At 44.8% G+C, this 23141-nt stretch overlaps 1 protein-coding gene across 1 annotated transcript in view; it reads right to left on the reverse strand.

Annotated features, from left to right (window-relative positions):
• The window catches only part of LOC126412965 (lipase 3-like), a 159191-nt gene that overhangs the window by 100286 nt on the left and 35764 nt on the right, over nucleotides 1-23141 (reverse strand). Inside the window, exon 3 of the mRNA XM_050082857.1 lies at nucleotides 16048-16168. Within this exon, the coding sequence (XP_049938814.1) occupies nucleotides 16048-16168 (121 nt within the window). The remainder of the gene's footprint in view (nucleotides 1-16047; nucleotides 16169-23141) is intronic.

Genomic DNA, 23141 nt, shown 5'->3' on the forward strand with positions numbered 1-23141 from the left:
AACCAGCTTTGCTTAAAATACACGCTGTATCTGGTGTGTTGTACGACATAGAACCTGTTGACTCGATGTTAGTCGAGAATGCTTTTAATGCAACAAAGACGCCATTATCAACAACCACTGGGCTTGAACGCGGTCGTGTAATATGGTAACGAGAAACTAAATGCTCCTTTTGCAGTACTGTAGAAAGACTTCTCAAGAATGTAACCACTGTACATGATTGCTGGCAGCGGTGATCACGAGAATGTACAGTCACAAGAACACCGCGCTCCGGATGGCCATATGGCACTACCAAGAGGGAAGACCATAGTGTTCGGCGTATGACTCTGGCGGGTCGTACAGCATCTGCAACAGCAAACTGAGCAGTAGTTGGCACCACAGTAACGCAACCATCCGTTGTAAATCAGTTATTTCAAAGATAGCTCCTAGCCCTGTAGCGTGCATTCTACTGACCCCAAAAAACCGCCATTTGCGACTTCAGTAGTGTCCACCGACAGCTCATCTGAGAGCAGGGTGGAGGTCTGTTGTGTTTTCTGATAATAACTGGCTCAGCCTCGGTGAAAGTGATGGGCTTGTGTTGCTTAGGAGGCTAGTTGAGGGCCTGCAACCAACCTGTCTGCCTGCTACACGCACTGGACCCACACCTGGAGTCAGGGGCCGGTCGGGGTGGCCGAGCGGTTCTAGGCGCTACAGTCTGGAACCGCGCGACCGCTACAGTTGCAGGTTCGAATCCTGCCTCGGGCATGGATGTGTGTGATGTCCTTAGGTTAGTTAGGTTTAAATAGTTCTAAGTTCTAGGGGATTGATGACCTCAGTAGTTAAGTCCCATATTGCTCAGAGCCATTTGAACCATTTGGAATCAGGATCTGGGGTGTGATTTCACGTGAGAGCAGGCGCACTCTCGTGGTTATCCCAAGAACGATGAGTGCAAAGTTGTACGTCAGCCTGCTGATTCGACCTGTTGTATTGCCATTCATGAACAGCATTCCAGAGTGTGTTTTCCTACAGGATAAAGCTCGCCCACATACCGCTGTTGTAACCCAACATGCTGTAAAAAGTCTCGTCATGTTGCCTCGGGACTCTCTCTGGGTTGGGTTTGGGTTGTTTGGGGAAGGAGACCAGACAGCGAGATCATCGGTCTCATCGAATTAGGGAAGGATGGGGAAGGAAGTCGGCCGTTCCCTTTCAAAGGAACCATCCCGGCATTTGCCTGGAGCGATTTAGGGAAATCACGGAAAACCAAAATCAGAATGGCCGGATGCGGGATTTTTTTTTTTTTTTTTTACTCGAGTGAAGAATTGAACCAAGGTCCTCTAGTTCGTTTTTTTTTTTTTTTGTGGGAGATGGATCAGGTAGTGATGCAGTTGGTGTATTATTGTGATTTTTTTAATTTTATTGATTCATTTATTTATTTTTAATAACTGTAAGTAACCGAAAAATAGTAAGTGCACTCGTTGCGTCGAGCTGGGGACGCTCATAACTAAAACCATGCTAATAGTTGTAGAAAAAGGCATAAAGAAAGAGAGCAAAGTGCGGGGCGAAGGAAACCATGAAACAAAACTGAAGGGTGGAATCCATACCACCATTAACCAGTGCTACATCTTGCACCGGATGGGAAACAAAAGGCCGGGCGGAGAGGCCGTGCGGTTCTAGGCGCTACAGTCTGGAACCGAGCGACCGCTACGGTCGCAGGTTCGAATCCTGCCTCGGGCATGGATGTGTGTGATGTCCTTAGGTTAGTTAGGTTTAATTAGTTCTAAGTTCTAGGCGACTGATGACCACAGAAGTTAAGTCGCATAGTGCTCAGAGCCATTTGAACCATTTTTGGGAAACAAAAACTGCGAAGACCTTTTCGCACCGGGGACAAAAAGAGGAAATGGGGCAAATACTGCTACAGAGTGTGAGGGTTCACAACGAAACTCTCCATCTGCTGTATCATCCAGGTATGACTTCTCGTAATGATGAAAGTAGATCCCACGTTGTACCGTGCAGTGTTCTGTCATCGTCTTGTAGTTTTAGCTTCTCGTACCCGTGATGTTCCAGCTACGTGGAGGGTCGTGAAACGCACTCCACAAAAATTGGAAAAATATTGGCGATACTTTGGGTTACGGAGGATCTTGCAATGTCGTTCCTGCAAATAGTTCCAAAAATCTAAAGTGTTCTTATGCCGTCTCTAAACAAATAATGCACTGCATGTCCACGAAGCCACGTCATTGCATTAGTTTTAGTGCGTGGGTAATACGTCTCATCCGGGAATAAGATAGTCTTGGGGTCGATATGATTCGGCGTTACCCGAAGGAAGTACGCTGAGGTTGCAGTAAGTACTGGGAGATGAAGAAGCTTGCACAGGATAGAGTAGCATGGAGAGCTGCATCAAACCAGTCTCAGGACTGAAGACCACAACAACAACAACAAGTGCCACACGGCCGTAGACTCGCCACAGCTAAGACGGTGTTCATCGTTGTCTTGAACGCCACAGCTCGTGCATGTGGGTGAGTCTACCATGTGGATCGCATGTAGCCTTGATCTGGTCACCTGCTTACCGTTGACAGTGATATACCACATCGCCGTGACGTCAGTGTCCAGTGTTACGTGGTGAATTGTCCTCCACACTACTCGCCAGTTGACGTTCGGGTGCTTCCTCTCCACGACGTTATCTGGTCGTCCACGTTGCAGGACCCTATAAACCGTCTTTACCGTCGCCAGTTGAGTCGCTGGTAAGGTAAGTCGAACGTAACTGAGTTCGAGGTAAAAGACACCGATGTAGAAGAGCGAGGAGGGGACGTGGTGTATCGACACAGGTGGCAACAGGGAGGGCGGTGCTAGTTCTTCTATTAACAAACTCGTCAGACTGTCCGGACGGCGGTGCCATAGTTTGACTAATGTGCTCACAAATAGGGCGACCGCTCTGTCATGAACGTGATAAAGGCCAAGCCCTCCCCGATCCGGGGGAAGGGTGAGAGTCTCATATTTGATCTTGAAAAGTATTCCTGAACTCACGAAGGACCCAAAAGCCGCAAGTATACGGCGAGCTAACATCACCGGTATAGGTAACATCTGGGCGATGTGCGGAATGCGTGACGCTAAATGTGTGTTAACGTACTGGGTCCTTTGGACGATGTCCAGGGCTCGTAGGCGGTTGTTGGCAATTCCAGTCCGAACATTTCGTAAAAGCCGTCGAAAGTTGTGAGCAGCGGTCCGTCGTATATCGTCTGTAAAATCAATGCCTAGACATTTCAAACTATCTCTGAGCTGTAAGGGGGTGACACTGTTCTCAGACAATCCGACCCCGATCTTCATCGCCACCGATTTTGCGACGTTGATACGACTACCAGTGGCCATGCCGTATTTCGCTATCCAATTCAGTGCGCTAGCGGTATCGTCACCGTTGCGGATGACAATCACCAGGTCGTCAGCGTACGCTTTACATCGGAAAGTGTGGCCTCGTAACGTCATACCCGTTAGTCGTTGGCGCAGGCCGCAGAGGAGAGGTTCCATGGCCACAGCGTAAAGTGAAGTGGCCAGAGGGCAGCCTTGGTGTATCGATCGAGAAATGGTGAGGGGCTGCGAAGGTCGGCCGTTGACGATCACCTTGGACGTCGTGCCACGGAGCAGTCGCATGACGACAGTGACGAATGGCTGTGGGTACCGCATATGTTGGAGGACCGCTTCCAAACAGTCGTGGTCCACTCGGTCGAAAGCTTGACTAAAATCGATTGCCGCCAGTGGACCCTTCAGACGACATTCCCTCGCCAGTGAGATCAAGTCACGATATTCACTGAGTGCTGTTTGAATATTATTGTCGCCTCCTAATGACGTATGATCGGGTAAGATAACATTTCGTAAGGTCTGGCGTATCCGCGCCGCCAACAGTCGAGGAAAGATCTTAAAGTCGCAGTCAATAGCGTCAACGGGCGGTAGTCCTACAGTCGGTTTGTGAATAGGAATAATCATCCCTTCCACAAGGGCCGCAGGGACCGGCACGTCCGGGGATGGTAGTTCGCGACTGATGTCCGTCCATCGGGAGGCTAATAAATATTGAAAAGTCTGGTAAAATTCCAAGGGGAGGCCATCAGGACCCGGAGACTTGTTGACAGCTCCTTTTGTAATGGCGTCGATTACTTCTTCTTCTGTAATTTCGCACATCAAGGCTGCTTCCATTGCCGAGGTGACGGTGCCGTAAATCGTCTGAGAGACGTCCTCCAGTGCTGTCGGATCAGGGGTCTGAGCGGAATAGAGTTGGGAATAATGATTGTAGAACGCTGTGTTTATGTCCTGTTGCGTGGTGAGGCGACGACCGTCCTCCGTGTCGCTGAAGTGTATCAGCGCTCGTTGGCGTCGTTTACGTTCACGAAAGACGTGGAACATTGACGGGCGTTCGCTCGGTATCCGATCCTGCGTCCTCGAGCGGATGACTACCCCCTCTAGGTGGCGTCGCATATGAGCGAGGATCTGAGCTTTAGCACGGTGGACCGCCGTTTGTCGTTCCGGAGACGGCGCCATAGCATCGCAGTCGCGCAGGACCCGGAAGTAAAAGTCGAGTGTATGTCTTTGCCAAGTAGCGTGGTTGCGACCGTAGGTTATCAACGTTCGCCTCAGTGCCGGTTTGGCGCAGTCCAACCACCAGCGGATCGTTGTGGGATATGCACGGAGGCGATTTTCACACGAATGCCACGTATCCTCAACGGCTTGGCGGCAATCCGGGTACGACAGGTGAGCGATGTTTAATTTCCACGGGCTGCGGCTTCTCCACACTTGTTGCCGCCGCAGGGTGATGGCACAAATGTAAGCCGAGTGGTCCGAGAAGGCTGCAGGCCACAGTTCCGCGTCATGCGTTCCAGCTGCGAGAGAGCGGGAGACATAAATCCGGTCGATACGTCTGGAAGAGTGCTTAATGAAGTGTGTGAATCCCATCGGTGGCCCTGAAGATGTTCCCAAGTGTCCACCATCTGCAGGTCTCGAGTTCCGGGCGCGGATTATGTCGTGGGAGTTGGTCTCTGGGCGCCAGCACGCAATTGTAGTCGCCTCCAAACACCAGATGGTCGTGGCGGCCTTGGAAGAGCGGGACGACGTCTTCCGCAAAGAATCGTGAAAGTTCGCGACGTTTGTCCGTCCCGGAAGGTGCGTAGATATTGATAAGGCGGACCCCCAGTACTGTGAGTGCCATTCCTCTTGCCCCAGGCAGAAACAGGATATCGTCCGCCTCTATCCCTTCCCGAAGAAGTACAGCGACACCGCTGCCTGTTGGGGAAGCTGGAAGACGCAAGCACCGTAACCGTACATGCCTGGGAAGTCGTCGACGAACACTTCCTGGAGCAAGGATAACTTAGCGCGCGTCCGTATAGTGTTGATGTTTATAGTTGCTATGCGATAAGTTTGAGGTCTATCCATGGCACCCGTGTTGGCCATCAATACCCTTGTAAGGCTGTCTCGTCACCGTAACTGACGGCGGGAAAGGATCAACACTGGTGGGGTAAATTTCCCCCAGTGTCGTCCGACACGATGGGCAAGGAGTTCTCCTCACAGTCGTCCGCCCAGTCGCCATGAAATACCATCGGCTGTTGGTGGCTGTCAGTGGCTGCTGCGGCACTCGGCGCTGACTCCATCGGCTCTTCTGGCTGGGAATCGGCAGCGGCTGTCTGCTTGTGACCCTGCTGTTCTGAGGGGTCGGAGGGGCTGAATCCGTCACCATGGCGATCTGTTGAGTTTGATGTTACAGCGGCCTCTGTACCGCCGGTACCGTCGTCGGAATATCCACAGTCCATGTCAGACGATCGCTGCAAACACTCGTCCGATGGTGCACGCCGCCGTCTCTTGTGTTTTCGCGGGGAACGCTGTTTACGGACGTGTGTTTCAGTATCTGAATGTGGGTGGATTTCTTCAGCTGCTCCGGTGTCTGGAAGAAAAGCCGCTGTCGGCACAACCCGTGGGTCAATGTCCATCCTGGCATCCACGCCTCCTTGCAAGGTCGGTCGGTGATTATCTTCAGGTGGGGAAGCCGTTACAGAGGCCGGATCCTGTACTGCAGAAGCCATCATGGTCTCGCTATCGGGGGCGGCTATCGGACTAATGTGGTCAGCATCGGAAAGGATTGCTGCTCGTGTAACTTCGGCGTATTTGAGAGGAAGGGTCGTCACCGTAGAAGGAGTCATAGATTCACCTGTCGGGATTTGAGTAAGCCGTCGTTGGATACAATCTGACCGGACGTGCCCTTCTTGGCCACAACCAGAGCAAGTGCGTGGCTGACAGTTATACATAATGATCATCCTACATCCGCCGATGACAAGATATGACGGAACATGTTTGGTCAGTTCAATTTTAACCTGTAGTACCCCGCTAAGAACGGGGTACGTTGTACAGGTGGTCCATTTTTCGGCCAAATGGCTGATCACTCTGCCGTAGGACTGGAAAGCCGCGGTGATTACGTCCGGTGGTACTTTGAAAGGGAGTTCGAAGACGCGTATCGTACGGAGGCCAAGTCCCGCGTGATCGATAGAGACCGCCCCAATATGGCCATCAGAATGTTTGAATTTAAGATCGTTCGCATGTGCGCGCACGATTCTGTTGCACACCTCGTCACTTACTAGCTTGACGTAGACAACACTGCTCGTGATAAAGAGATGGATACCAATTACGTCTCGCGGTTCGATGTTAACGTCGTCACGTAGAAAACGTTCCACTTCAAAAGCTCCCGGTCGTGCATGATCGGGTTGAAAACTGATCTTGATGGTGGTTTGTCTGTATGAATGTGCCATGTTGCGTCGGTAGTGATGGACTCTAAACTAGCGACAACGCAGTAGTAAACAACTACGGGCACTCGCGACCGCGCGGACGGGACATAAACAAGACGTCCTCGCCGCAGCGCTGCGGAAAGCAGACTGTTTGATTGAACTGTCGTCCTTCCGAATGCGAGTCCAGTGTGTAGCCACTGCGCCACCTCGCTCGGTCATGTTGCCTCGGTCTGCTCCAGCATCAGATCTGTCTCCAATCGAGCATATATGTGACGTCATGGGATTACAACTCCAGCGTCATTCACAAACAGCATTAACCGTCCCTATACTGAGCGACCAGTGCAACAGGCATGGAACTCCATACCACAAATGACATTTGGCTTCTGTACAACAGAGTTCATGTAAATTTGCATGCTTGCATTCAATAATCTGGCGGTTACATTGATTATGAATGTACCAGCATTTCACATTTCCAGTGGTTTTTCTCGTGCTTATGTTAAACGTGTGGTCTTGAAATGTTAATCACTTGAGAATGATACCAAGATTCAAACGTATTTCCCGAAAATTCATTACTCTACATAATTTATTTTTTTGTGTTGTGATCTTTTCCCGTCAGTGTATAAAAAGCAGAGTGGCAATAGTATGAAAATCGTTTCTGATATGTTAATTTCGAAAACGAACTGAAGTGTCTGGAAGTCCTTGCTGAAGGTATTTGTTTCGAGTTTAAAGTGGACGAGAAACACCTCAGACAAAAAGAGAATAAAAGCTTTTTAAAAGTTGCGCTACATACTAATGCTGGATATAACTAATCAAGAAATATTCAGAGGAATAATTGACGAGAGAAAATTATGGAACAATTTGACTAAAAGAAGGTATTTGTTGAAAGGGCATATGCTGAAGCGAAAAGAAATTGTAAATGTGGTAATACAAGAAAGAGGAGGGGGATTAAAAATTATAGAGTAGATTACATTAACCAGATTCAAATGGACGTGAGTTCAGTAGTTAATGCAGATATTAAGACGTTTGCACAGAATGACTAACTTGGAGATCTGCATGAAGCCATTCTTCGGGCTGAAACTCACATCATCATATTACAACTGTACACAGGCAAAAATCTTAAGTTAGACAATCATGGCATGACACCAGCTGTAGCCAGAAGAGAATAAGGAAAAATGAATGAAAACGAGTTGGCGAGGTATGTACTGGGTGTATAAAATGCTAATGCATCCTGATAAAATATAAACACATTACTACAGAGATAAAATCAAAATTACTTAATACATTTGGATACTTTTATTAATGAACCAAAATGTTACATCTGTACTCCAGCAACATTGCTAACCTCTAACTTATAGGTAGGCACACGGGTATAAATACTGTAGAGATTTATAAGAGGAAATGAAAATTAGGAGCTGCTCGAATAAAGAAGCAGCGTCTGTAACGGCGGCATGCTGATCCCGTGTCCCACGATAATAGCTCTTGAGGCGGCCGTCCGCCAGTTAACATAGGCTCAAGACCTAGTCCAGGAGTTGTGTGCTATTCATAATGCTGGAAGAATGTATTCTTGTGAAAGTTGGTAACTGAAACGGAGTACAGTGGTCTCAATTATTTACCCCCTGTGTCTCTGACTCCCTCCCCCTCTCTCTCTTTCTCTCTCTCTCTCAGGTAAATGTAAAATACAAAATTGTTAAGGCCTACGTGCTGACAAATTGTTTGTTGGCTTCTGGCTCGGCATTTTTGACCTACATTTGTTTTATAATTTCTCTGACGTTTCGCCAGCACGCGTGGCTGGCATTGTCAAAGCTTCAGACTTCAATACTGGTGGTGGACTGAAATCGAGCTCGCAGATGCAGAATCCACGTACCTGGCGCGCCAACATCCAAGGGCTTTTCCGTACTTATTACTGCTGCGGTTCTCCCCTTGATACCTGCCACAGTCGTTCTCTGCAGCACGGGAATCCAGGATTCGTTCTCCTTGAGGCTTTCTTCTTTCCTGTTCAAGCCGTTTTCATGTTTTCGTATTTCAATAGCTTCCTTGAACAGCCGGGTGTGATAGCTTTTGTGTCGGCGAGTTTCACTATTCGACACGGGTTGTCCACTCGCCACGGGTAGTCCACCTGCCCAATGGTGGCCAACTTCTTCATGAAATATTTATAAGCACAGGCGCAGGACTTGGCACCTTGTGGTACAGGTACGTCGGCGATACCTTCGTTGTGTGGAGCCACAGTGAAGAACAGCTCACTGACTTCGTAAGACACCTGAGCAGTCTCCTTGTCAATATAAAATTTAACATGGAGGTAGAAAAGGACCAACAGTGCCCTTCCTGTATGTGTTGGTCACGAGGGACGGTGAAAACCTGAGACACAGCGTATATCTAAAACCGACACATGCGGACCAATACCTGCAGAAACTATCAAATAACCACCGGAGTTAAAAAGAGGTATGATTAGCTCGTAAAGCGAGAAAAACGAATAGGTGAGCCGCAGCACCTCAGACGCTAGATGCAACACTTGGAAAACGTTCTGAGGGGCAATTGGTAGACCACCAGTTACATTAGAAAAGTCGCAGAATCAAACACTCGGTGAAGTGACACATCAGAAAAATAAACGTCGCGAACGGCCTTTTTGCCGTACATCCCTGGAGTGACGGACAGAATGGGTCGTATATTGCGCAAACACGGTGTAAATACCAATTATAAACCGACGAATGAGGACAAAGAGTGTCTCAGATTGGCAAAAGAGAAGAGGGACCCACTTGCAATGACGGTAATATACCGTATTCTATGTACCATATTTTACGGATTATAAGACGCTAGGGACAATGAGACGCACCTAACTTTTTAACCATTTTTTTTAAATAACATTTTTACGATTTTATTGTTAGACTGCAAAGCCAGACAAAAAAATTCTTGGTTCATATAACCGAACAGAGCTTTAAAATCCCTGAAAATAGTCATCTTAACCTTCTTCTTCTTCTCCTTCTTCTTCTTCTTCTTCGTCATCATCATTGTCTTCTTCATAAGTAAGACGGTCTTCACTGCCATCGAGAGGGCTACGTATGCAGCACTTCTTGAAAGATTTAACAATATTGTCTTCTCTCACTCTAGACCATGACTGTTTTATCCACTGACACACTTGTTTGATTGTAGATCATTCAAAGCTCCCTTCAGAATGATTCACGTTGGGTTTCATCCACCATCCATCTGTTTCATTCCTCTCTCACTTACGCTTAAAGTAGTTTATTTATCGGGACATTAATAGGTTGCAAAGTCCTCCCGGAATAACAACAAGCTCTGTATTTCCCTGTCTCAGGTCCTCTTTCACATAATTTTTCAAATGGCTACTACACTGATCTAGCTCAAATAGAGAACTCTTCTTTAATAAAGCACCTTTCCTACTCTGTCACACTACGTTAATCCATAATTTCATACCAGCCCCGTACATCCAGTCCTTGTCATGTACGTGAACAACAACACCTGGCGGTATTTCAGAAGGTTTTCATATTGTTTTGAGCTCGAAATTTCTCACTGGGTAAAGTTTAGTACTGTCAGCATAGTGTGAAAGTACAATAGTGTAGTGCATTTTTTCACGTCCATTTCTTTCTATAGTTACAGTTTTACCACCTTTCGTGGCAATAGTTCTGTTACTAGGTACATCAAATTTCAGAGGAGTTTCGTCCATATTCACTATTTGGCTTAGCTCGACACTCGTTTTCTTTCGATATTGAATAATAAAGCGAGAGAAAGATAATATTTTCTCTTAACACTCTTATGGCATTTTCTGAGATATTTTGGATTTGGTTCGCGTGCTAAGTCCATGACGCTTCATAAACCTGTAGCACCAACCAACTCCACCACTAAAGTCTGTTAAGTTCTACTGTAGTGCCAGCTTACGAGCGAGCATTGGAATCATTTTTGTATTAATTCCAATAATAAGTTGACGGTATCCTTGAATCCATTTCTGTACGTTATCTTCTACTTTTGGCCATTTTGCATTCAGTCCTGTATTTGCACATTTAGTCTTCCTCAATTTTTTCAGTTCTTCTATACTATCTCGCTAATCGCGAATGGTTTTTTTTTATGTTGGTGGAAGCCCGAAAATCCGCTCAGCTGTTCTATTTCCATGTTTTGCATTCACTATTACTTTCAATTTATAGCTCGCCTCATATGAGTACCTTCTAGTTTTTTCCATTACGAAACTAGCCACTAACAAAAATATTATACTGTTATCGATAAAACAAATCGCCTTCAGTCCAATTTCACTGGCACCGTAGAGTGCAACGACGTATCATAGGCTAGACAGTGTTTGGTTTTGGGATGGTGCGGCTGGAGGGGATTCCCCGCAACTCATTTTCGTCGCATCGTGTACTACTGCTGCCAGTTGAATCCAATGTTGCCAGACAGAGATAGGTTTCCCGCAGCATCAAATGCGTGGCCATTAAGACGGCGGGAATCAAACACTGGACATTTTTACATTAATTTCGAGTATAGGACGCACCTGAATTTTAGGGGCAATTTTTCGAAGAAAAAAGTGAATCTTATAGTCCGTAAAATACAGTACACGTGGAAAAGTCTACTTTGGAATGACTGGACGATCAATCAACACCAAGATCACCAAGCATAAGCGGCATTGCAGCTTGGGGCAGGTAGAGAAATTGGCCATGGCTGTATAAGACCGATCACATAGTGAAATTCGCCGACACGGAAGTTCTTGTTGCCGCGCGGGATTAGCCAAGCGGTCTCAGGCGCAGCAGTCATGGACTGTGGGCTGGTCCCGGCGGAGGCTCGAGTCCTCCCTCGAGCATAGGTGTGTGCGTTTGTCCTTAGGGTAATTTGGGTTAAGTAGTGTGTAAGCTTAGGGACTGATGACCTTAGCAGTTAAGTCCCATAAGATTTCACACACATTTGAACATTTTTGACGTTCTTGTTGTAGAGAAGATCTAACACACCGTTTGTTCAGGGAAACTTTAGAAATACACAAATATGACAACGGCTTGAAAAAGGCAGAAGAACGCCTCAGGGTGAACGGATCATGGATCCTGGTGCTTCTGAGAATGGGTGTTGCAGGTAGCAAGAGCAGAACCTCTGTGGTAATGAGCACGGAAAATCCCTTGAAAGTGTCCGCGCTACGTACATACAGTCTGCGGCCGCGAACGCAATCCCCCACGAGCAGCAGAGGATGGAGCTTTGACATTTCCAGCCACTCGTGCTGACGAAACGTCATAAAAACGTCAAACAAACGTTGGTCTATGAATCCGAGACAGAAGCCCACAGGCAAATTGTAAACGTAAAGTATTCACTGACACAGTAAAAACATTTTCATTCACTTGCACAGATATTTGAGGAAACATCAGGCTTGTATGAATATCATCGACTGTTCATTCAGTAAATGAACGTCATGCAACTTCCAGGACGTCCTTTGGTTAAAGGACTCTCCGCGAGAGCCCCAGAAACACTAACCACCAGATAATGGAGACGACCTACTGCACCCAGTTAACACGTATTTAAGGAATAGTGTGGTCTATTAAATGTTAATAGTAGCTCACTTCCGTGTCTAAATCCATTTTCCTCCTTACCAATGAGAATTTCTGAACTTGTATTAAAGCTGCTGTGTATTGTTCTTGTCTATAAAGGACATACTGTGTTGAGGAGATACAGCTGCATAATTTTTGCTTCTACCTTTTCTGAAAGGAGTTATATAAATTTTGCGTTTTTTTCATGCTTCGTAAATTTTACAACATAGATTGATTATGTGTTAAAACTTACTGTGTAGCATCACGCTCTGTAGTTTAATAAATCTAATTTTATTTGATTTGTTGCAGTGGCTTTCTTACCGTTTTTGAAACAGTTCAGTTGTTCTGAGATCAACTTACTCAAGTTGATTGTGTTCTTTTTTTTTGATAGAATTTTCTACTGGCACGGTAGTCTTTGAAGTGATACATCCTTTGATCTCTATTTTCCACACCTGTTATTATATTATTCTCTCTCTCTTTCTCTCTCTCTCTCTCTCTCACTCTCTCTCTCTCTCACTCACTCTCTCTCTCTTTTCTGTTAATTCTTTTCAAATTTTGTAGCAGTAATTCTGTGAGAATGAATACCAATATCCATTTGAATTAGAAATTCGTTTCAAGGCACTCGTTATGGTATTCTTTCCACAATTTCGTTTGTTTTTTTTTTTTCACCGTTTCTTTGCTACTTTTTAACTTTTGTTGTAGATATATGTAAGCAGATTTCTTTACACTCTCTCTTGTTGCGTTATTCGACATCTGCAGACTTCTGCGTCTGCTCCTCATTTTCTTCTTTTTAGTGAGGGATTCAATGCGTGATGCTTATAATAGTTTTCACAACGAAACTTTGTCTCGAAACCTGACCGAAAATCCAAAGAAATTATGGTCGTATGTGAAGTATGCTAGCGGCAAGACACAATCAATGCCTTCTCTGGGCGATAGTAGTGGAGATACTATCGAAGACACTGCTGCCAAAACAGAGTGACTAAATACAGCCTTCCGAAATTCCTTCACCAAAGAAGACGAAGTAAATATTCCAGAAATCGAATCAAGAATAGTTGCTAACATGAGTAACGTAGAAGTAGATATCGTCGGAATAGTGAAGAAACTTAAATCACTTAATAAAAGCAAGTCTTCTGGTCCAGAATGTCTACCAATTAGGTTCCTTTTAGAGTGTGCTGATGCAATACCTACATACTTAACATCACATACGGCCGTTCCATCGAAGAAAGATTCGTACCCAAACACTGTTAAGTTGAACAAGTCGCACCAGTATTCAAGAAAGGTAGTAGAAGTAATACACTAAATTATATTCCCATATCATTAACGTCGATATGCAGCAGGATTTTGGAACATATATTGTGTTCGAACATTATGAATTACTTCGAAGAAAACGGTCTATTGACACACAGTCAACACGGATTTAGAAAACATCGCTCTTGTGAAACACAACCAGCTCTTTACTCCCACGAAGGGTTGAGTGCTATTGACAAGGGATTTCAAATGGATTCCGTGTTTCTGGATTTCCGGAAGGCTTTTGACACTGTACCATACAAGCGGCTTGTAGTTAAATTGCGTGCTTATGGAATATCGTCTCAGTTGTGTGACTGGATCCGTGATTTCCTGTCAGAGAGATTACAGTACACAGTAACTGACGGAAAGTCATCTATCAAAACAGAAGTGATTTCTGGCTTTCCCCAAAGTAGCGCTATAGGCCCTTTGCTGTTCCTTATCAATATAATCGATGTGGGAGACAATCTGAGCAGCCGTCTTAGGTTGTTTGCAGATGAAGCTGTCGTTCAACGACTAGTAAAGTCATCATAAGATCAAAACAAATTGCAAAACGATTTAGAAAAGATATCTGCATGATGCTAAAATTGGTAATTGACCCTAAATAACGAAAATTACGAGGTCAACCACGTGAGTGCTAAAAGGAATCCGTTAAACTTCGGTTACACAATAAATCAGTCAAATCTAAAGGGCGTAAATTCAACTAAATACCTAGGAATTACAATTTCGAACAACTTAAATTGGAAGGAACACACAGAAAACGTTGTGGAGAAGGCTAACCAAAGATTGCATTTTATTGGCAGGGCACTTAGAAAATGTAACAGATCTACTAAAGAGACTGTCTACGCTACGCTTGTCCGTCCTCTTTTAGAATACTGGTGCGTGGTGTGGGATCCTTGCCAGACAGGAATAACGAAGTACATCGAAAAAGTTCAAAGAAGGGCAGCACGTTTTGTATTATTGAGAAATAGGGCAGAGAGTGTCGCTGAAATAATACAGAATTTTAGATAGACATCATTGAAACAAAAGCGTTTTTCATTGCGGAGGAATCTCCTCACTAAATTCAAATCACCAACTTTCTCCTCCGAATGAGAAAATACTTTGTTGACGCCGACCTACATAGGGAGAAACGATCACCAGGATAAAATAAGGGAAATCAGAGCTCGCACAGAAAGATATAAATGTTCGTTCTTTCTTCGCGTTATATGAGATTGGAATAATAGAGAATTGTGAAGGTAATTCGATGAACCTTCTGGCAGGCACTTAAATGTGATTTTCAGAGTATCCATGTAGATGTAGATTTAGATGTAGATGAAGGGCTTCTATAGCACTCTGTTGTATGTAGCGATGAACTTTCTGCCACACCGTCACCAAATAGTTTCTTGTAAGTACTCCTAAGAAAAACTCTATCAGTCTGTTTCCATACAAGTGTTTCATGCTGTATTTCAGAAGTACGTGAAATTAGTACTTTTCATATGCTGGACACCTTCACTTTTTCCGCATGTCATACTTAGCAGATACAATAAAGTGATCTGAATAAATTTCATTTCCCCTGAAGGCTTTTACACTTATGAACTAAGTTCTTAGGTTATTCTTTATTAGAAAATGCTTTATTGTGGCTTGCTGACTGGAGTTTACCTCGTAAAGGTATTTTTGTAAGTATTACCTTGTACATTTGAAAGTAAAAAACCGTCGCATGATATGTGGTAATTCTTTTTATTAATCTTATGAGTGTGACGTTGCAGTTGTTGACAGAAGTTTTTATTTGCTTCCTTATTTTCCTCTCAGGAATGCATACTTCCACTAGAGCGACGTAACATCTATGTACTCTCTGTCCCAACCAATAAAAATTTAGTTTTCAGTGCTTGATACCGGCTTTTTTGGAAGAATGTGGCTGCCACGACAGTTTTGCCCGTAGTGTAATACATTTATAATTTACTATTCACTAATTGACTAATTTCGTTTCTTTAACTTTCGTGTTTGTTTCTATAATGGCTGTTTTGCTATATTTATTGTTTTCAGTACTTTTATAGTACCCCGCATACCACAAAGAAAGCCACTGGTCTAATCCTTCTCTTATTGGTTGTTATCCTAACATTTTTCACCTAGTTGTATTTCGTAGAATCTGAGTTACATTACAGACGTGCGACAATTGGAATCAGCGTTTCATAGAGGAGTTGATCCAGATTTCAAGTTGCTACTTTGATAATGTTTGGGTAATATACAAGTTGAATACGGAAAAAGGAGCACATTCACATTGAAGCAATGTCCCCACAAGAATGAAGTATCTAAAAGGAAGAGTAAACACGTGTTTCGTTAATCCTTAGCTCAAGTTGTGAAGATATATATAGAATTAGAAAGAATGTGTGAAAGTAGAACAACACTAAAGTTACGTAAAGAAGACTGTACAAATTAACACTGAAGCAATAAACCTTGGTGCTAAGTTTTCCGTTTAATATGTCAATTTATACCATTTATTTCTCAATGTTTAGTCACTAATGGGACAGGTCCTTACTGTTCCGCACCTGAAATTCCAGAACTTCTGCTTGTCACGCACCGGATGCAGCGTGGTGTGGTTCCTGGAGTAGATGTTGCCCCGCGTGTTGCCTAGCCACACGTCGTAGCCCTCATCCACCAGAATATAAGCTGCCGCAAACAGAGAATAACCTGACGACTGGAAAAAACTATAATGAACACAGCCGTAATGCACTGTAAGACCCCTTTAGCATTCATAATTACTTGAATCTTTCGGTAGACTCAATTTATATGTAAAACACTACTTTCATTTCGTAGGTGGTTCAAGATATCGAATCGATGTTTTAAGAAAATGAAACGTTCCGCAAACATTTCCAAGATATGTACTAAAACTAAAAGGCGAAGCAGCCACAATTGACTATGTTGGTGTAAACGCCGCCAACTGAGATTCTAGTGCCAGGGTCGTTATTGTATTAAAGCAGTAGACTACTTGTTTCCTCAAAAGTTGTTTACTTAAGTACGAGTAAGTACAGACCGCTTACATAGTAGTCCTACGATCATTCTAATACGCTAAAAGATGATATATAATTCATTTTACTAGTACAACGATCATACTTCTTCCTTTATCTCCACTGCCTGGCAAGAAAAGTACAGCGCCCAAAAGAGATGAAGAAACAAAATGAAACTTTACGGAGACGGGGAGTATGTGATGTTATTTCAGAGATTGTAGAATCGAGTCAAATTTACAAAGAACTTGGCAGTATAAATTCACTTGTCAGCATGATTTACATCCTGCTGGTCTGTATACATGTTAGGAAGGGTGTCATAAATCTGTTGTATTCGCTTCTGTGCAAGTTGGCCCACAACTGTTGAAGCGGATCCTTGACATCCTGTACACTAATACTAGGACGGATTTGACACCCGAGCTGATCTCTCACATGTTCAGTCGGAGACAGATCTGGGAATCTTGCTGGCCATAAGAGTACCTCAACATTACGAACGTAGTTCATGGATACACTTGCTATGGCACCATGATACTGACTAATGAGAAAAAAAAGTAACGCGTGACGACACAGGATAGCCATGTCGTAGAGTTGTGCCATCAGAGTTTTCTCAATAACCACCAGCCGTGACATGAAGTCATATCCGATGCCTCTCCGCACTATGACGTCAGGAATAACACCGGTGAGACTGTCCAAAATATGGTAAGAATAGCACCTCTGCCCAGATTGCCAACATACTTAGCCTATCAAGGTCATCAAAGTAGTGCAGAACCGCGATTCATCGCTGAACACAATGCGACGTCATTCATTAGCGGTCTATGCTTCCCGGTTACATCACCACTCAAAACTTTTTTGTGGGGTTAACGGCAGCCTACGCATGAGACCGTAATTTCCAGGACCGGCTGCTTTTAGTCTCCGATCAATGACGTGGTACGACACAGAATGCCGCATGGAGCCCATTACTTGTTACAATGGAATGGTATGGAGGAGGGCTGAAACGGTTTTTGCTGTGGCACCTCACACTGGAATTGGGTACCATATGAGAGCCTGATACCTCTTCACGTTATGTGCAAATATCACACACTCCTCATTTTTATAACTATTTTTAATTTCAGGTAAGGTGCAAGAGGTAAGAGGGCAAGCAAGGTTCGCATCATCATGTTTTTGTTTCTCCAGTAAAAAATCGTATTGGGCAACGATGGACGGTCAGCCGCGGTGGCCGTGCGGTTCTAGGCGCTTCAGTCCGGAACCGCGGGACTGCTACGGTCGCAGGTTCGAATCCTGCCTCAGGCATGGATGTGTGTGATGTCCTTAGGTTAGTTAGGTTTAAGCAGTTCTAAGTTCTAGGGGACTGATGACCTAAGATGTTAAGTCTCATAGTGCTCAGAGGCATTTGAACCATTTGAACCAACGATGGACGTACCCTGATGTGGCGTGAGATGGGTGCAAGTACTGCACTCAGGAATATTATCGAACGGGATAGTTTTGGTGATCCAGGTATTATGGTGTGGGGAGGCATAAACCTCCATCAGCATACTTACCTCAAAAATCTTTCAGTACGTCATAGTCACCGCTTAACGTTATTGTGACACTGTACTTTTTCACCATGTGCGTTTTTTCAGGGGTTCATTCGGTCCTGACTTAATTTTAAGGATCACAATGAGTGACCGCATTGAGCTACGCAAGTGTTGGAGCTCTTGGAACAAGAATATATTCGGCGAATGGGCTGGCCTCCCCGTTCCTCCTACTTAAATCCCGTAGAACACGTGTGGTACACATTGAGGAGACGTATTGGAGTACGTACACATGCACCATCGACATTCAATAGTTTTCAGTCGGAAGCATGGTCGAAATACCTCGATAGAGAACGTGGTGTTTTAATTAATACTAATTACACTGAAGCGACAAAAGTCACGAGATGGCGATATGCACATATACAGATGGCGGTAGTACCGTGTACTCAATGTGTAAAAGGGCAGTGCATGGTCGGAGCTGCACTCAACTGATTCATGTTACATGGTTTCCGGCGTCATTATCGAAGCACGCTGGGAATTAATAGACTTTGACCGCGGAATGATAGGTGGAGTATCCCTTCCGGAAATTGTTATTCCGAGATCCACAGTGTCACGAGTGTGCTAAGAATACCACACTTCAAGCATTACCTCTCACCACGGCCAACATAGTGGCCGACAGCCTTCACTTTACGACCGAGAGCAGCGGCGCTTGCGTAGAGTTGTCAGCGCAAACACACAAGCAACACTCGTGAAGCAACCGCAGAAATCAATGTGGGATGTACGACGAACGTATCCGTTAGGACAAGGCGGCGAAATCTGACGTTAACGGGCTATGCCAGCAGATGGCCGACGCGGTATTTTTGCTAACAGCACGACACCGCCTGTAATGCCTTTCCTGGGCTCGTGACTATACCTGTTGGAACCCAGACGACTGAAAAATCGTGGCCTGATCGGATGAATTCTGATTTCAGTTGGTCAGTTGGTAAGACCCTATGAGTCCATGGAACCAAGTTGTCAACAAGGCCCTGTTCTGCCTAATTTTGTGGGCTGTGCTTACATGAGTTGGACTGGGTCCTCTGGTCCAAAACTGATCATTGACTACTTGGAGATCATTTGTAGCCAGTCATGAAATTCATGTTCCCAAACTATGATGGAATTTTTATGGATGACAATACACCATGTTCCTGGGGCACAATTGTTCGTGACTGGTTTTCAGAAGACTCTGGACAGTTCGGGGGAAGGATCTGACCACCCAGGTCGCCCGACATGAACTTTATCGTTCATTTGTGAGACATTATCGAGACATCAGTTCGTGCACAAAGTCCTAACCGGCAACACTTCTGCAGTTATGGAACGTTGTGGAGCCACAATGGCTCAATATTTCAGCAGGGGACTTCCAACGACTTGCTGAGTCCATACCACGTCGAATTGCTTCACTACGCAGGGTAAAAGAAGGTCCTACACGATTCTGTCATCTCAGTGTAAGTGACACATCGATATAAATGCATTGATAACTTACGTAACACTATGCCCTGGAAAAATCCGGGTCCAGGTTTGTCTTCAGCCCTTCCATCCCCACTTCAACTTTTTTCAGTCAATATACAATGCCCGACAAAGACCTGAAGCACCCAGAAGACATTTTTGGCTTCAACGTAATTTCATGAGCGTACACACCATTGCTGGATATACACGGTGAAGCGAAATTCACGCACTCGGGCTTCGCAGCGCGACTCCTGACATGCCAGCGATAAAAAAAAAGTCCGCTGAGTACACCCGGCAGGAAATGGATGTTAAAGAGGGGCAATCTGGCAAAAATGTATCCACATGTATGGTCAGCACATGGTAGTTGTGCTGCACAGTTCGTCCAGAGGATAGAGTTTTGGTTTAGCATGCAGAAGGCCGTGGGTTCGCTCCTGGGTTGGGGCGCAATTTTTTATTTGCTAATTTCATTCTGACATTTCATACTGTAATATACGCCGTTTTTAACGTCACATGTATCCTAAATTTACTACATTTTGTAACTCTGAACGTAAAAAATATGTGGTTAGACAAATAGAAAATAGACAGTTGAAGCAAATGACCTGTCATAGGACAGAATAACAACAAAAACAACATCATTTGAGATGCTAAAGATGCGCCTGTTCAATGTAACGCGCATTACCCCTCTGGCAGATATTGTTCTGCATGATTCATACCGACATCGCTAATGGTGAAATGTTCTGTTTCGAATTGCACTGTGTCCCTAACGGTAATAGACGTGATGTTTCCTCAGTCCCATCGATAGGATAATAATAACAATAATAATAATAATAATAATAATGCATTGAAATACGTACTAAACAGTATGCAGTTATCAGACTCAGTGTTGAAAGGCATGGGACCATGGTGATAACGCATACAAATGGTAACCGAGTTTGGACATTACTCGCAAAGCACATTGGTAGTCCTATTGGTAACGTAAGGCCCTAACGAAATGTAATGGACCTAAACGAGACAAGAATAATAGTTGCTACTAATATCTGGGACCATTGGAGGAGGATACAAAGAAACAGTTTTCGCACCTAGTGCATGAGGTAATTGTGAAATTCCATGACATGAAAAGGCCTTTTTTCAAAGCTGACTAATCTTCCATTGTAGTATGTAAGTGAATGTTTTTTCTGGAGGACCCGCTGCAATCGCTGTTGACGATTAAGATGCGAAATACCGTATCACCGGTACTACAATTACCAAACAAAAAACATAGGCCTCACCCAGGATCGAACCATCGAACTGCTGCATGCTAACCCAAAACTCTATGCACTGCACCAACTGTACAGCAAAAGGAATGTGTGCTGACAGAGGTAGTTACCATACATGTGATTACATTGTTGCCAGATTGCCACACTTTAACGTCCTTTTTCTGCCGGATGTACTCGTCGGACGAAATTTTGTGAGAGACATTTTTTTTATAACTGGCATGCGAGGAGCTGCGCTGCGAAGCCCGAGTGCGCGAATTTCGCTTCACCCTGTATGAATGACTGGAATTTCAATTCTGCATGACAGGTAGAATGGCCACTACAGTGCATTGGTGTTGTGAGTGATCAGTTTTGTTACTGGTATGGTAGTGTATATAAGGGGTATGAACAGTGTCAGATGTTGCGTAATCACTGAGAAGGACACCGAAATGCCATGTACACATGAGAGACACCGTCCCCATCACCTGACAGTGTTTCATAATGGATCATTGTGGGTCTCCATTTGGCCAGCTGATCGACATAATCGTGCAATATCCAGATTTGTTGGGTGTTCTGATGTGACAGGCCGATTTTGGACTGCTTTGGAAGGTGAGTGGTCAGCCGGTGTGGCCGAGCGGTTCTAGGCGCTTCAGTCTGGAAGCGCGACCGCTACGGTTGCAGGTTCGAATCCTGCCTCGGGCATGAATGTGTGTGATGTCCTTAGGTTAGTTAGGTTTAAGTAGTTCTGATTTCTAGGGGACTGATGACCTCAGATGTTAAGTCCCATAGTGCTCAGAGCCATTCGAACATTTTTGAACGTGAGGGCAAGTATACTCGTCGTCATGGTTCCGGTCAACCAAGTCTGACCATCAGGTGGGGAGATCGCCATATTGTGCACCAAGCACATAGAAACTACTTCACATCTCCACCTTTGTCCGCCCCGATAGCTGAGTGGTCAGCCTGAAGGATTGCCGTCCTACGGACCCGGGTTCGATTCCCGGCTGGGTCGGAGATTTTCTCCGCTCAGGCACTGAGTGTTGTGTTGTCTTCATAATCATTTCATCCCCATCCAGCGCGCAGGTCGCCCAATGTGGCGTCGAATGTAGTAAGACCTGCACCAAGGCGGCCGGACCTACCCCGCAAGGGGCCTCCCGGTCATTGACGCCAAACGCTCATTTCCATCTCCACCTTCCACACGAGGAAAAGTAGTCGACTTCTTGCAACATTCTGTGTCATCCCGCACCACTGGTCGGGGACAACCAGCAGCCTGAATAGGTAATGACCCTCCCAACCGTAGAAAGCCGATAACACAAGAAAAGACTGCATGTTGAGTGGTGCCGTGACAATGACTGCTGATGAATGGCGTCCCAGTGTGTTCAACGATGAAATACTGTAGAGTACTACACTGGATGACCATAGTCGGCGATTACAATGGCGATCTCTAGACAGGGTCCATTTTGACAACGTTTTGGAGAGGCACAGCGGATTTACTGCTGGCGTCATGGTGTGGGAGCCATAGGGTATGATTTCAGGTTGCGGCTGGTAGTGATTGAGGGAACACTGTCGGCCCAACAGTACTTCAAGGACATCCTGCGTCCTCACGTGTTACCTCCCTTGTGATAAACCATGGCGCTATTTTTCAGTATCTCAATGGTCCTCCACACATGAAATGTTTGCGTGAAGTTAACCTGGTCAGCAAGATCCTCAGATCTCTAGGGGGGCCACGTGGGACGTTAATCCCGTCTCGGTGGCTGTATCTAGGATATCACGGATCAGTTACAACAGTTGTGGGCCAGCTTCCGTCAAGAAAGACTACATTTGCATTACCACATCTTTCCCAACCGATTCACTGCATGCATAGAGACAAGAGTGTGTGCAACCACGTATTCATAAGTGGTCTCTTACTGCCAAGTTCTTTCTTAATCTGACTCGATTTTGCAAACACTGAAATAACTTCACTTACCCTCTCAACTAGTAAAGTTTCATTTCGTATTCTCCTCTTCTTGTGGGTGCTCCGTATTTTATTTTAGGCAGTGTCATCTGAATTGCAGACTTCGCAATTTTCGACGGTTGTCAAATTCTATTTTTGTCCACTGGATTATAATTAAAATTGTTTTTTACTCCCATTTTAATTCTACGAATAATAATTTGATTCATAAGAGACTTTTTAATATAGAAATCTTGCTTGGTTGACGCTTTAAGAAGACAAACAGTGGTGTGCAGTTCCGGAGAGTTTTCAGTGAAATAGCCCAAGTACCAGAAGCGTGATGGGAGCAACTATTTCAGATGATTTGGATTTAATAAATAGTACAGTGACAAGACTGATTGAATTTGAGCAATATGTTGTTGTTCTTTGTTGAAGTATAATAAACCAACATTAAACATGTTTTATTTGGGTTTCGGCCGTTCACCT

This window comes from Schistocerca serialis, chromosome 7 (assembly GCF_023864345.2).
Source record: "Schistocerca serialis cubense isolate TAMUIC-IGC-003099 chromosome 7, iqSchSeri2.2, whole genome shotgun sequence".
Taxonomy (NCBI): Eukaryota; Metazoa; Arthropoda; class Insecta; order Orthoptera; family Acrididae; genus Schistocerca; species Schistocerca serialis.